This window comes from Podarcis filfolensis, assembly GCF_964270895.1.
Source record: "Podarcis filfolensis genome assembly, chromosome: 13".
Taxonomy (NCBI): domain Eukaryota; kingdom Metazoa; phylum Chordata; class Lepidosauria; order Squamata; family Lacertidae; genus Podarcis; species Podarcis filfolensis.
The window spans coordinates 7,413,001-7,428,987 of record NC_139615.1 but is presented as its reverse complement, the minus strand read 5'-3'; the positions used below and the strand labels follow the sequence as shown (position 1 = coordinate 7,428,987).

The window sequence follows — 15,987 nt, the reverse complement described above, 5'->3', positions numbered from 1 at the left end:
TATGGTGCAATTTTGCTTCACTTTTCTGAGTGTATATGTGTGTTTTCCAGCATCTCTTTGGTAGTCATGTTTTATTTCAGCTATAGTTGTATACATAGTTGTATGTGAATATTGCACTTTTAACTTTCTTTTTTTTCTTTTTCTTTTTTTGCACTTTTAACTTTCAACAGACAAGGAATCATTGCACAATATGTACCGACTAGAATGTTTCTCATTTGTATCATGATTGCTATGTAATACTGCAATAAAGATATATTCTTCACTGACACAGCGTCTTGCTTGAAAATTATTACTGTTGCTGTAGTTGCTACCTATAATTATGATGTAATTATGATGGAATCCCAAGACACTATTTCAATCAGAGGCAGTAAGAGATAGTTTATTGATGAAATTATTTTGAAAGAGCTAACTAGATTTCAAGATGGCAGGTGTGCTTCCCACATTAGATATTGGAAGGTTGTTAGTGCTCTACTTTAGAGGGAGACTCCTTAGTCACTATGAAACTATGTTTAGGGTGGAAAGCAATAGAATGTGGAGATGCTGTTGAAAGGCAAAGGAAACGAGAAATGGTAGACCTTGCAGGGTGGGAAGCCAAAGGACCTTTTTGTCATCTTAGCCACTCTTGGGGATGGCTTTTTTTTTAATTTGGTGAGGGTTCCATTTTGAATAGAGGAGCCATGAAAGTGAAGTTGTAGGTCTGTGCGGTGGACCTGTCAGTCATGGGCTGACAAGTTATGTTGACCCAGTCCCCATCTTGCAGTACGTAAGGAGCCGATTCCTAGAGGTGGTTAGAAGAGTTTGGATTTGCGTTTGGAAGGAAGAGACAGAGGAAAGGAAGGAAGGGAAGAGGAAAGAGAGTGGGTGAGATGAATCTAATTGTTCTTCTTGGGACATCTTGCTGGCGCGGGTGTGGAAGAAGAAGAAGAGCTTGGATTTGATATCCCGCTTTATCACTCACTACCCAAAAGAGTCTCAAAGCAGCTAACATTCTCCTTTCCCTTCCTCCCCCACAACAAACACTCTGTGAGGTGAGTGGGGCTGGGCTGACTATCCCAAGGTCACCCAGCAGCTGCATGTGGAGGAGCGGAGACGTGAACCCGGTTCACCAGATTACGAGTCTACCGCTCTTAATCACTACACCACACTGGCTCTCACTACACTATAGCTCATTATATAGTCAGTGTGGTGTAGTGGTTAAGAGCGGTAGACTCGTAATCTGGTGAACCGGGTTCACGTCTCCGCTCCTCCACATGCAGCTGCTGGGTGACCTTGGGATAGTCACACTTGTCTGAAGTCTCTCAGCCCCACTCACCTCACAGAGTGTTTGTTGTGGGGGAGGAAGGAAAAGGAGAATGTTAGCTGCTTTGAGACTCTTTTGGGTAGTGATAAAGCGGGATATCAAATCCAAGCTCTTCTTCTTCTTCCACACCCGTGCCAGCAAGATGTCCCAAGAAGAACAATTAGATTCATCTCACCCACTCTCTTTCCTCTTCCCTTCCTTCCTTTTCTCTGTCTCTTCCTTCCTCCCTCTGGCTCCAACATTGTCTCTTTCTTGTTTACCTTTGATCACTGCCCAGCTGACCACAAACACCTCTCAGCTAAGCAAAGCGAGCCTTTGCCTCCTTCTTTCTCCCTCCACCCTGCTTCCTTCTCTCACAAGACCCAGGTAAAGCAAAAGAGTGGGGCAGGGAAAGAGAAGGAACTTTGAAAAACGTCTAGTAGTACTCATGTGGTCACAACCAGCCCCTGCCACAGAACCTTCCTTTCGTCAAGGGCAAAGGGGGGGGGATGGGCACACCAAGAAAGGAGGGGTAGATTAGAAGGGAGGGCAATATTTGAACAGCTCCATTAAAACACACATGCAGGAAAACCCCAACAACTCAGCCAGACCCTGGGAAAATGAGTGGGGCAGAGGAGGAGGGGGAGGGGGAACAGCATGAGAAATCTGGAGTCAAACGGGTGCAAGAGTTACTTTGGGGGGGCAGCCAGTGCTTTTTTCTTTAAAAATGTTTAGGGGTACTCTCGTTTTCCTACTCATATTGAAATACTGCCCCTCAATGAGGCCAAACTTAGATTCACAAAATGTTTAGGGGTATGCGTACCAAGTCTGTAAAGCTGGATTGTGGGGCCTTGAAACAGCTGCTATGGGTTTGTGTACTCCTCTTGAATTGCATGGCCTTCCCTTTAGGAAAAGGGATTTTTGCTACATAAAGCATGTGACATCTGTGGGACACAGGGATGTGTCCAGTTTTCTTCCTGCCAAAATTCAGTCCACAGTCACACTCTATAAATAATCTTAATTATTTATTTAAATAGTAGCTTTGATGTGGGCTTCCTAAAATCTGTGGGGCTCCTCAGAGACTCATCAGAGGGGTTGCAATCAGTAGATCAACAATAGTGCGCATACTCTCCTTAAATGCAGTTTATCTGGAATGGGTAGAAGCAGAGAACTAGTGCGTGTTTTCTGGAGTATACGTGGGTGGATATTAAGCTTGTGGGATCTACCTTATTATCACTAGGACCCTGAGATGCAGTAACCAGAGCATGATGCAAAAGATACAGAATTAAAGAACTCTGAACCAAGGAACTGCTTTTGTATATAAGAACTCAACAGAGCTTATAGTTCTTTCGCACAAAAATCTACTTTCAGGTTTCTATAAGTGTTATTTCCTTCAACAATATAATTCGTATTTTGTTGCTGCTATTCTTATGCAATTGGGAGTCAGAAATCTTTGCCATTCTGCTGCAAGTTGCTCACTGATCTGCCGGTACATCAAGATTTAGGGTACCTTCTGCCCACTTCTGTTCTAGGGTACACTCTCAATTCATGCAGGGCAGTAGAATGAACCAACAGACTCTAAGAGACAGAGAGGAATGGCCTAATAGACAGCTCCCCGTGAATACTAGAAATACAACCCTAAATCCTGGGCCCATTTAATCATGATTTTGGGTACAATATAGATCTGAAAGAGTGGGAAAATTTATGGAAAGTAAATTGGAAATTCACGGCATGTTACATGTTGAGGGAAAACTTTCAAAAAATGCAATACTGATGGTACCTGACTCCATGGAAGCTCTCCAAAATGTATTTAAAAATGTATCTAGTACTTGTTGGAGATGTAAAGAAGGAATCGGTACAATCTTCCATATGTGGTGGCTATGTAAAAAAATTAAAATCTTCTACAGTGGTACCTCGGGTTACATACGCTTCAGGTTACATACGCTTCAGGTTACAGACTCCGCTAAGCCAGAAATAGTGCTTCAGGTTAAGAACTTTGCTTCAGGATGAGAACAGAAATTGGGCTCCAGAGGCGCAGCAACAGCGGGAGGTCCTATTAGCTAATGTGGTGCTTCAGGTTAAGAACAGTTTCAGGTTAAGAATGGACCTCCGGAACGAATTAAGTACTTAACCCGAGGTACCACTGTATATAGAACTCAAAAAAATGTTCAGGGTTTTGTTTGTAAAAAAAACCAGAAGCCTTTTTAATTGGAATTACAGGACCAGCCATTCCTAGGAATGTAAGAGAAATATTTTTATATGCCACTGACACTGCGAGAATTCTAATAGCGACTGATTGTAAAAGTGATAAAATCCCTTCCAGGTCAGAATGGTTACAGAAATAAGTTGAATATGCAGAGCTAGCTAAATTAACCAAAAATATGAAAGACAATTCAAAACCAGTATTTATTGCAAAATGGGACGTTTTCAAAGTTTATCTTAAGAACAATTGTGCTAGTATGAACTCGGTCGCTGCCTTTGAATAACGTCTGTAGCTGTATTAAGAAACAAGGACACAGGAGAAATAATACTTTATTGTAAAATGATCGGACAGGTTTATGCAACAAGTTAGTAAATATGAAATTAAGTATGGAGGGGACAGGAAGTTAGAGGTACTTAAAGAGGATTTATTGTCAAAATATATGAGTTTATTTTCTTTTTGTTAATTTTGTATCTTTGTAATAAATGACATAAATGTATAGCTTTTTTGTGTTCTGTTGGTGCCTAAGGATAATAATAATTTTTTAAAAAGGAAATACAACCCTAAGTCCTATATTGGAAATGTCTTGTAGTCTTCAACACACTGGAGTTCTGTAGCATTAGGGCATGGCTTTCTGGTAAACTGAGGCAGATCTAATTTCTGGAGGATCATAGATTAACCCCATTTCTGTTATGAACTGAGTGGGAAGAGGAGCAATGAAGCTAACGGAGGAAGGTTTTGATGTGCTGCTTGCCACATGGATTGTTGTTCCACCAGGTAATGTTTTGTGTGACCTCTGTAATGCTTAGCTGAAAATCAGGTGAAATCAAGCCATGTGCTGTGGTTCTGGACAAAAGGAAATATAGTGATATATGAGATGAGGATTGAGGAGGATTACGAGGATGGAAGCGGCATCACATGATGACTGAGAAATGGGGCAAAATAAGATTTGTTGCTAGTGTCAGGAACGCTGTCAGTGGCTCCTAGCTGGTTGCCCAAGAAAGTATAAAGACAAGGAAAAGTTTCTTACTGTCCTTTTCTATTTCAATCTTCATAGAGAGAGGCTATAGAACTCAGCCTCTTGGATAATGGCGTTGTCCCAAGTGAAACTCCACCCCAAACCCCCATCTCTCCCACTTCCTCATTTATCACTTCAACAGGTGCTACTATGTGCCCTCTGTCTTCGAGTTCTTTGCTCTCCTACTTTTAAGGCCCGCTGGTTTCTGGGAGATGGAGGGTGTGGAATGCTTTCTAATGACAACATGTCAGCCAGGTGTTGCTCTGGCTCTGACTGCTCATCCTCTCCCATGATTTTCCAGCTTTCCCCCTCATCTGCCTCTGTGACCTCCTGCAAACCCTTGTTGTAAATCTATACTGTCTTCCTCTTCCTCCTCCCTGGAAGGGTCAGGATGGGGAGGCGGTCTCCACCATTCCTCCTCTGCCCAGTCCCTGACAGCTAGACTGCTTTGAAAACTAAGAATGTGAAAACTTCTCTATGACTACTAGCAACAACAACATTAGGGAAAAAACCCTATTGGAGACTGTGGGATTTGTAAAAGCTTCTGTAGTGTAAACATAAATTTATTTCTGTCTTTTCGTATTCCCCATTACCTGCCCTCTCTTTTTGCTTTCCTATAGATCAAAATGAAACTCCTTTGGTGTTCCCCCTGATGCCTTGCTGTGATTCCGACGAAAACAAGGCAGATGTAACATTCGCCTGCCTCCTTGCTGCAAATGTGATAAATTTGGCAACTATTGAGTGGCAACCCAGCAACGGTCAAGCAAAAACGTTCCCAGCAACACAGCAAAAAATAGGCAGCAGATTTTACAGTGCCAGTCAGCTGACAGTCCATTCAGAAGAACTTAAAACAAAATCTTATCAGTGCCTTGTGAACCAGAAGCCAGAAAAGGAGGTACGACCATCAGCAACCATCCACTACAATGGTAAGATGTGGGATGACAGCGGCGGGTGGGGGGCAAAAGCAGATTGTTGGGATCTTAAAAAATGCCACGCACAAACAGAGTCAGCTATTATTTTGAGCAAATTTTACCCATGTTTTTAATTCACTTCAGCATTTTTTTGAAAAACAAAAAACAAAACTGACCACCACGATCAAAAAAGACAAAAATTTTAAAATCTGAATCTAATACAGATTATAATACAAAGTTGGAAATGTGAAGTCAACAAAAACTGAAAGAATGCACTAATTAGGGAAGGCATGGGAGAAACAGCTTCAACATATACTGAAAGCATAACAGCGTTAGGGCTTCTGTCATTGCGTGCCGAGGTCCCCAAGACACCCCCCAATAAAACACAATTGACACATAATTTTAGTTTAAGGTTTTTGGCATAATTTTAGCCACAACTGTATTAAAATTACAAGCAATGTGGGTGGTTGCTTGGGCATTGGTTGCGACTATCTGACCCCGCACGGGGACAGACTGACATTCGCACGCCTGCGAAGTCAGAAAGGGGAAAAACATTTTGGGGAGAGAGACGGGACTGGGAACCATGCTCCCTCACCTCTCCCCAAATGCTCCCAGGGGCTCTTGCGTGGCCCTAGCCCCTTGACAGGGTTCGAACAAAAGCATGGCGAACCCCCGGGTTCCTTTAATGGAAAACCCCTGCAGCAGCAGCACTTTGGAGGGGCAGGCACAGGCAATCCATACCCCTCCACCAACCAATTCCAAAACCAATGCCTAACCGCAACCTTACAAGTTGTGACAATTTGCTACGCAGTAGGCAAAAACCAAATGGCACCAGCCAATCAGCCAAATGGACAAAATTCCTACAGGGCCCCTGCCCCAAAAGCACATGACCCCATGACAGGCATAGCAAAGTCAAGCGAACAACCTGAAAACAGGGAGGGAGGGCGGGTGTTCCGATCCGCGCAGTGAAAAGAGGAAGCTCAACGCTGCACGCAGGGTATTTAAGAGCTATGGCTGTCAATCATGAAATAGCAACATTTAAATCTCCCCAGCAACAGGCAGCACAATGATAATGGTGGCCAAACTCTTTTTTGCCCAGCAACAGTCGGTGTCTTGCTAGCTCCCACCGCAACACGTGCTCTTCATGAAGGAGAAGACGCTTTTTCAAGGAAGAGCATTCCAGGGAACTGATTTAACAAGGCTAAAAGCACATCCTTCAGTCACAACATGCTTTATCACATTCTGCCATGTTGATGAGACAGAGAGCAGCCGCCGTTAAGGTGACATTCCAGCCTCCCCAATACATTTCCAGTCAACTTTATAAAATGCTCATGTGAAGCATACAATTGGCATTATTAGCATGGGCATTTGAAAGATGAACCTGCCCCCTTTGAGAGCCGGAGGATGTTTGACATTAAACACAGGGATTATGGTTTTGTGCATCCTTTTTAAAAACGATATAAAAATCAGCTACTGGAGAGGCTCCAAGAAACAGGTAACCTCTTCCTCCTGGACTGTGATCCAATTGAAAATTGTGCCCCCTCCCTTCTCCAGCTGCTATTTGGCATGAATTGGAAGCTACCATGGATGTCAATCTTACGTTCCCTCCCATGCGCAGTAGCAGCTTCAGGATGGGGTGATTTTGTCAGGATCACAGTCTGGAGGGAAATGATTAATCTCCTCTCTGTGTACACACCACATGCAAATCCTATTAGCCCACTTTCCCATGCTCCAGCATCTGCTATTTAATATTTTTTAAAAGATGCACACAATATGAAAGAATGCACTTAATGTCGCACATAGTTTCTCCCCAGATTTCCTCTTTTTCTCATGCTGTTTTTGAAAGGAAGGACACTTTTAAAATAGAAACCTAAACCCCAACTCTTGAGGTATGGAGGGCATTATGTGTTCTGATGTTGTTTTAAAGCACGGATGAGAACCTGTGTTCCTCCAGAGGTTGCTGAATTCTTACCCCCATCATCCTGACCATTGGGCCAGACTGACTGGTGCAGAGAGGAGTCAAACAGCATCTGAAGAACCACTGCTTCTCCACCCCTATGTTAATACTTTCAGTTATGTTTTACTTGTTAGCGTTTTCATAGTTTGTTTTTCTATCTTGCCTCATCTTATATAGGTTTTCTGTAGGCTGTCTTATACGAATTAATCCAGCAAACATAACAAAAATCTGCTCTCTGCTCTCAGATTGCACTCTACAAGCTCGAAAGCCAATCCAAGTTAACATCTTGACCCCCAGCTGCGGTGAGCAGGCCGCAGAGACCAGCCTAGACCTGGTATGCTTCCTCCGGAGCCTTGGCCCTGGGAAAGCCTATGTGGAATGGCTGAGGAATGGAGAAGTGGAGCAGGGCAGAGTGCAGGTGTCACTGGCAGCGGACCAAGGGAAAAGCAGTAGCTACTCCAGATTTGTCCAACGGAATATCACCAAAGAGAGCTGGGACAGAGGGGACATCTACACATGTAAAGTGGCTCGATCAGCTCGCAGCCCGGACATCATAATGTACAACACCAGCAAGTGCCAGGGTAAGAACTACCAGCTCTTAAGGATAAGGGAATGATGGGTGGGTGGAGGTTATGCATTATTACCAGGGGCTTGCCAGGATGTATGCAACAGAGCTATGTTATAAACAGCTTAAGACCAGGTCACCTAAAAGGGAGAGATATTTATTTATTTATTTATTTATTTATTTATTTATTTATTTATTTATACATACCCCGTCCATCTGGCACCAGCACTTTGAATTGTGCTCAGAAATGTACTGGGAGCTAATGCAGGTCTTTCAGGACTGGTGTTATATGGTCTCAGCGGCCATATTGGGGGGGAAAGGTGATGGATATAATTGGCAAAGTAGACAAAGAGAATACAGATAGTTTCTCTCTACAGTCAAATCAATCCCAATAAAATTATGCCTAGATTTTACAAATGAAAAAAGTAAAAATGGGGAAACATTGTTTTATCCACATTTTACCTCAAAAAAAGGACATACATCCAATATTTGTATATGCAACAGCCCTTTCATATCTACTGATAAGCATGACCCTCTGTATTTAATGGAGTTTGTTTCCAAGTAACTATGGACAGCTAGTGTTCGTTCTCATTTTGGGTGGGTGTGTTTTTTGCACATTCAAGGATTTTAAAGAATCTTTCCCAATCTCTGTATCTTACCCTCCTCTCCAGCCTGCTATGCTTCACTGCTAAAACCTACTGTCTCCATCATCAAGCCATCCTATAGAGACGTGGTTGAAGGGACAGCCAATGTTACTTGTGCTGTGGTTGGTTTTGGCCTTGAAAACATTGAAGTTACTTGGGATGTGGATGGCAAGCCCAGTACTATGGGTCAGAAGACCATGAGGGGAAAGGACGCCAGTGGAGAACAGGAGATTAAAAACACCCACACGATATCTTTGGAACAATGGAGAAAGGGTACCAGATTCACCTGCAAAGTGGCTGGAGGTTGCTATGAAGAAGTCATCAAACAATTAACAATCAAGAAAGAAACACGTAAGTATGGATCAGTGGCGTAGCGTGGGGGGTGCAGGGGGGCGGGCCGCACCGGGCGCAACATCTGGGGTTAGGGCAAATCCACGGGTTAGGGGGCGCAAATCCACGGGTTAGGGGGCGCAAATTACTTGCCTTGCCCCGGGTGCTGACAACCCACGCTATGCCACTGGTATGGATGTCTAGGTCTGGCTGCTAGAAGTAAACTCAGCTATCAAGTTCTCCTTCTGCTCTGATTACAAACTTTCTACATTATTACCTTTAAGGGCCAGTAATTGGCTGTGATTCTTCTTGGTGTTTGTGGCCTAACCACATAGTTCTGGTGCCTGCAGTGAGAAATCAGTGAGGCACCCACATAATAATAATAATAATAATAATAATAATAATAATAATAATAATTTATTTCTTATACCTTGCCCATCTGACTTGGGTTACCTCAGACACTCTGGGTGGCTTCCAACACAATACAGAGGTGAATGGAAACAAAAAACAAACAAACAATGCATCAAACATTAAAAGCTTCCCGGAACAAGACCTTCAGATGCCTACGAAAAATCATATAGTTATTTAACATCTGATGGGAGGGCGTTCCACAGGGCAGGCCTGATTCCTGCTTGGTTCCCTGTAATTATAGTTCTAGCAATGAGGGAACCACCAGAAGGTCCTCAAACCTGGACCTCAGTGTCTGGGCTGAATGATGGGGTGGAGACAATTGCAGTTCAAAAGCATACCAGTGCAAGTAGATAAATAGGTACTGTACCACTGAGGGAAGGTAAACGGCGTTTCCATGCACTCTGGCTTCCGTCATGGTGTTCCGTTGCGCCAGAAGCGGTTTAGTCATGCTGGCCACATGACCCAGAAAGCTGTCTGTGGACAAATACCAGCTCCCTCGGCCTGAAAAGCGACATGAGCGTCGTTCCTCATAGTCAAATTCAACTGGACTTAACCATCCAGGGGGTCCTTTACCTTTACTCCTTCAGGTATACAGGACCAAAGCCATTTAGGACTTTAAAGTTCAACACCAACTCTTTGAATTGTGCTCAGAAACGCACTGGAAGCCAATGCAGATCTTTTAGAACCAGTGTTATATGGTCCCAGTGGCCACTCTCAGTCACCAGTCTAGGAGCTGCATTGTGGATTGTTTTAATTGGTTTATGAGTCTCTCTCACATACACAAACCATGTGCGTGTGTGTGAGAGAGAGAGGGAGGGAGAGAGAGAGAGATATTGTCCTGAGCAAGTCTGCCAGCACAAATCTAGGCACTTCATTAATAATGATAGTCTCCGTCTTTTGAATTCAGAAACCATGGAGCCCTCCATCACCGTTTCGAAAGCCAACTTTGACGTCTCGCTCCAGAGTACCGTGGCCCTGATTCTTGTCTGCAATGTGAATGGGTTTTCCCCAGAGGAAATTAGCATCTCATGGAAGAAGGACAACAATATCCTGAATGAAACACTGTATGACAACGGACCAGTGACACCAGCTGGGAAGGGGTACACCACTTACAGCATCCTTAAAATTGGCAGAGACGAAGCAGGGGGGAAGGGCGGCAGCTACAGCTGTGTGGTCCACCATTCCTCGTCCAACCAGCCACTCACTAAGAGTGAAAAGGTACCCATTGGTAAGTGAATCTCCCAAGGTGGGTGCCGAGCTTGCAAAGATCGGTCAGGCTCTTTGTATGAGTGATAACCTTCTAACACTTTCCTCTCTAGAGAAGGTTGCATTTTTTAGTAGGTCACACATGGTCATAGCTAGGAGATAGACGCACCAAAGCTAAGAAAGGCCTGTTCACAGGAAAAGGTCTTGTTCCTTTCCCTTATCTCTAAATATTGTAAGTTGCTATATTTGTTTTAAAAGCCCTAACGAGTGACCTGCTGAGAGCCTGAAGGGCTCTGCCCCGCTTCTATCCACCTGGCTTGGGATGGGGCCTGACAGGCTCCAAAAAGGAGTGCTGCTGCTGCTGTTGGGAGGGCTCTGTTTTTATTGTTTGGTTTTTTTAAAAAAAAATGCTTTTATTTTTTATCTATGTCGTTTTAAATTGTGATTGATATTAATGCTGTATTCTTAGTTTTAGATTTTATGATTTATGTGGAAATTGCTTTCCATTTGGTTGTGTGCTTTTTTATGTGTTTTATTTATTGTTTATGGCTTTTGTTATGTTGGTAATTGTGCAAATCTTGTCATGTTGTAAGCCGCCTTGAGTGTTGTTTTAACTATGGAAAGGCGGCATACAAATAAAATGATGAATGAATGAATGAATGAATGAATGAAAAGTAGGGTATGGTAAAAAGTTTGGGATTCGGTACAAGGGTTCTTCTGCCATTGCAGATTTCACACTGTACACTAATGCAACCAGTGTTACATCAGTGTTACACCAGTGCAACACTACAGTTGGGATGTAGCCACCTATTCAGCAATACAGGAAGAAGCAACTGTGCCTTGATTCAGAGAAGAGTAGATGGAGAACACTGAAGACATAGGAAAGAGGAGAATCAACACTGAGCCACTGTATTCCCTTCAACAGGGCCAAGAGTGCTTGCCTGCCCCTAATTTGCAGTGGTTGCAGCTACATATAATAGAATCATTGATTAGAGTTGGAAGGGACCCTGAGGATCATTTAGTCCAACCCCTGCATGCAGGAATATGCAGCTGTCTCTTACAGGGATCAAACCTGCGACCTTTGTATTATTAGCACCACATTCTAACCAACTGAGCTATCTGAATATTTCTGTGAGGAGGGGACAGTGGCGGAAGAAGCCTCTCTGACACCAGGGGCGGTGTGAACCGCCTATAAGGGCAGGGCGAACTGCCCATTGGGAGGGACTGGACAACGAGCGCAGCGCCCACCGGGAGGGACGGGATGGGGCGTGTGGCACCCATTCCCACCCCCTCTGTTTTTGCCCACCTGCCTGCTTCCCATCCTCTCCCCTGCCTGCCTGCCTCCTCCAGACGGGAGCACGGGGTAACGGCGCGCTGCCCCCACGACTCCCAACCCAGGGTGTGGGGCGATCACACCCGGGCGGAGGGCGCAATCAGCCCACATGGCCAGGTCAGGGGGCACACTCCACCACCGTGGCCGGGCCAGAAGGCACGATTCGGTGTGGCGGTCTGCACCGGGGGGGCACAATCTGGCGTGGTGGCGCAGCTGGGGGACGCGATCTAGCCCAGCCAGGATTTTGTCACCCCTGTCAGGGATGGCACCTGGGGAGCCCCACCCCCACCTTGCTCCGCCTCTGGGAGGGGGTGCACAAGTAACAAGGACCAAAGCATAAACTAACAGTGGGATGGTAATCCACTTGGACCAGGGCAAAGGATCACATACCAAGAGTACACATTCACAGGATGCAACCTAATATACAATGAACTTGAAGTCAGGATGTAACAAAGCCTCGGTTAGATATCTCCTGAAATCTCACTCATGGTGCAAAGCTTAACCCTAAAGCCCGTGCAGGTAGATGTGGTGTGCAGCACTCTCAGCAAAACCTCACAGCATATTTCCAGGCATATTCATTGTACAAATGTTTCTGGTGATGACTTGCATGTGCAAGACAGCTATCAAAAAACACCACAGGCAGAACATTCTTACCACCTCGCCTCACTTCTCTGCTTTCCAATGAGGAGAAGTTTACACATTCACCTGAGAAAAACTTGGCGCATCTGTGGATCAGAGTTCAGGCTTTGGTGAGTCTCTCCAAACTGTTGGTACCAGAGAGAATTGTCTTGTCCTCTGAACTCAGCACACAGGCAGGATAACCTTTAGGCGTAAGCAGTTGTGGAGACAATATATCCTCATTCAACACAACTCTTAACTTCATTGACCTAAGGACCTCTGCTCTGCACCTAGCATTGCTGGGTTCACCCAACTGATGCTTGACCCCCTGCCACACTTTCTGCGCATGCTCAAAATTCAGTTCTGTCAGCTTCCCCCACCTATCGCACAACAACACTTCTACCGCCTATGCCAGGAATTCACACAAGGTCCTGTTGCTGTTCCACTTTGTTTCACTCATGAAGAATTTCTTCATTTCTTTCGCTTATGCTCCTGAGGACTTCCTTTTTCTTAATACAGGTAATTTGATGTCTTCCTAACCTACCCTGCAATGCTACTCTTCCCCATTTTATGATGGCTACTTATAACAGAAGTTTCTTCACAGACCAGCTTCAAGCACCTACTGTTGAACTCCTGCAGTCAATAGACCAAGAAAATAAAACCATCACGCTGAAGTGCATCGCATCTAACTACAGACCCCCAAATGTGAGCATCAAGTGGAAGGCTGGTCCACAAAACAAGAAAGTAACATTTGGGGAACGAAAGATGGCGGACGGGACATACAGTTCCAGCAACCAGTTGGAAATGCCCATCTCTCAATGGCAAGAAGTGGAGATCAACACATGCGAGGTGGTGCATGAGGCAACAAATACAAAGGTGGTCAGGAACATCTCAAGAAAAGGTAATGTTGAACAATAAACCACACAACAAATTGCCAGAATTTCTGGGCTGAATCCCTCAGACAATGAAAATTAAGCGTTGCCACTTAAGTCAGGCCTAGCTAGCCACCCATTATCAGAGCAGCCAATGAGTTTTCTGGAGTTGGATAGAAATTAAGAGACAAAGTTCTTTTGCTTGGGACAGCAGGTCTGATGGCTGAATCATGGACAGAAGCAATAGTGAAAAAATTGAGATACAAAGCTGAATATGGGAGAGGCAAAGCAGGAAGAAAAAGAATATAGATAGGACATTCTATTCCCAAACCACTGATGGTTTTATTCCAGCGTCACTAGTGTTATTTTGAAGAATCCAACGCTCACCAACAAAATAGATTTGCCTTTCCCTCTCTTTCTCTTCAGACTGGATTGTGCCGACAGCTCTCTCACTGACTCTCAGCATTGACCCACTCTGTCCCAGCACAGGACTGGGGAACAGTGGTAACATCACTTTAGTCTGCTCCATCTATGGCAACTCCCTAGAGAACATCCAAGTCATCTGGGAGGCCAGTGGGAAGGCTCAAGAGGCCTCCAAGCCTGCAGACCTTCTGAAGAATGCTGGCCAGTTTTATACCAGGAGCAACTTGGTTGTGCCCCTGAAGGAATGGAACACACTACAGAAGTATACTTGCAGAGCAAGGCAACCTGATACAAGTAACATCCAGACAAGCAGCATCAGCAAGTGCACAGGTGATTTTCCAAGCCCACTGCAGAATCTCAATCTCTCTCTCTCTCTCTCTCTCTCTCTCTCTCACACACACACACACACACACACACACACACACACACTCTTTGTCCCTCTCTTGCTCTCCTTAGTCCATTTTCCCTGGTTCCTGTCAGATCTAAGGCAAACAGACTCCCAGGCAATCAGGTGTCATCAGTAGACAATCCCATCCTGCACTACGATAGTGTGTTGGGCATAGAATGTATAAATCACATTTCTGAGGACTTGACTAATGTAGGCCATCTGAAGGGGAAATGATTGGCTTCACCAGATACGGCTGCCATATTTCAAAAAGTGAAAATCCAGAGACAAAAATTGTTGAAGTTGTGTTTTTTTTAGTTTTGCCCAAAGTTGTTGAGCATTTTCGCCGAAAACAACACTGTCAACATGGGACACTGCTTCCAACTGCAGTTTTCTGGCTATGTCTGGGAAACTCCAGGCGTATGGCAACCCTACACCATGGGGAATTTGGTGCAGTTTCCAAATGTGTTGTTGAAAAAGTTGGGACCTCCCTTCACCCCTCAGCTCCTCTTCTCCTCACAGTGCCCCATTTCTCTCTATCTTCCTGCCAAGTGCTTTACTCTGACTATCATAAAAATCCATCTTTGTCTTTTGTTCCCCTCTAGCATGTAAAGGGAGCATCCCACCTCCCAGTCTCTACCTCCTGAAGCCACCTCTTGAGAAACTACTAACCCAAAGTAAAGCTCTCTTTATTTGCCTTGTTGTGGGATACGAACTGGACCATGCCATGCTCACCTGGATGGTGAATGGCATAAACTACACCAAGAATGCCGAAAAAGCAAACATCACAAGCCACACAAACCTCACCCAGAGCTTACAAAGCCAGTTGACCATCACCAGAGAGGCCTGGGATTCTGGAAATGCAATCCAGTGCCTAATTTCTCATCCCTGCTCATTCTTCCCAGACATGAAGCAGACCATCCAAAAAAACAAAGGTGAGAGAAGATATGGAAGAAATGTGTGATAAGTGAACAACTACTGGTTATGAAAATAGCATCTGATAACTCCAAAGGAAATAGTATTCTGCATACCAATGGATGGATAGAGGAAAATGTATGTGGTGCCTGTCGCTCATCACTCAACCATCAGAGACTAGGCCTCGAATTTATGAGAAAGTAATGGGGCTTCAGATGGACATAGATCTCAAAGTTTAGCATGAAAATTAAATACAGTCTTCAGTATATCAATACAGTGGTACCTTGGTTCTCAAACTTAATCCGTTCCGGAAGTCCGTTCAAAAACCAAAGCATTCAAAAACCAAGGTGCGCTTTCTCATAGAAAGTAATGCAAAGTGGATTAATCCATTCCAGGCTTTTTAAAACAACCCCTAAAACAGCAATTTAACATGAATTTTACTATCTAATGAGACCATTGCTCCATAAAATGAAAGCAATAATCAATGTACTGTACTATAAAATAAATAAAACAGTATTGTAGATGATAAAAATTGAATTATTTTTTTCTTACCTTCACTGATGATAGTCATTGTTTGGATGGGGGGGTGGCTTTTATCCATTTCTGCAGTCACACAGTCAATCAATCAGTAGCTGAGCTGGGTTTCACACAGTCACAAAAACAAATTAACCGAAAAAGCCTCAAAAACAAAAACGCTAAATAAATAGCAAAAACAAAATCACCAAATATGAGCTCCAAATATCACTTCAGAACACTGCAATTACAATGGGGGGACTCAAATTAGCAGTGCAACAGCAAAACGGAAAGGGAAGACTTGAATTACAATGGGGGGCGCAAATTAGCAAGCACAACAGTAAAAACAGGAGCTCGGGACTCAAAACGTAGCACGTTCGGCTTCCGAAGCAAAGATCGCAAACCAG

General features: G+C 44.1%; 1 protein-coding gene and 2 gene segments (V, D, J or C); all 3 read left to right on the top strand.

Annotated features, from left to right (window-relative positions):
• The window catches only part of LOC310747085 (immunoglobulin alpha-2 heavy chain-like), a 136,413-nt gene that overhangs the window by 75,632 nt on the left and 44,794 nt on the right, over window positions 1-15,987 (top strand).
• Window positions 1-15,987, top strand: part of LOC310748497 (Ig mu chain C region-like) — a 57,170-nt gene that overhangs the window by 18,129 nt on the left and 23,054 nt on the right.
• LOC310747065 (uncharacterized protein) overlaps window positions 1-15,987 on the top strand; it is a 39,948-nt gene that overhangs the window by 17,428 nt on the left and 6,533 nt on the right. Inside the window, exons 1-9 of one of the 3 annotated variants that reach the window (XM_083581358.1) lie at window positions 412-428; window positions 2,812-2,896; window positions 5,118-5,423; window positions 7,611-7,946; window positions 8,602-8,925; window positions 10,223-10,543; window positions 13,077-13,373; window positions 13,771-14,097; window positions 14,758-15,087. In XM_083581358.1, the coding sequence (XP_083437484.1) occupies window positions 5,150-5,423; window positions 7,611-7,946; window positions 8,602-8,925; window positions 10,223-10,543; window positions 13,077-13,373; window positions 13,771-14,097; window positions 14,758-15,087 (2,209 nt within the window). In that variant the 5' untranslated portion in view covers window positions 412-428; window positions 2,812-2,896; window positions 5,118-5,149. Of the gene's footprint in view, window positions 1-411; window positions 429-2,811; window positions 2,897-4,177; window positions 4,257-5,117; window positions 5,424-7,610; window positions 7,947-8,601; window positions 8,926-10,222; window positions 10,544-13,076; window positions 13,374-13,770; window positions 14,098-14,757; window positions 15,088-15,987 lie in introns of those variants that run through there. The other 2 variants (XM_083581356.1, XM_083581357.1) reach the window with 2 other exon arrangements.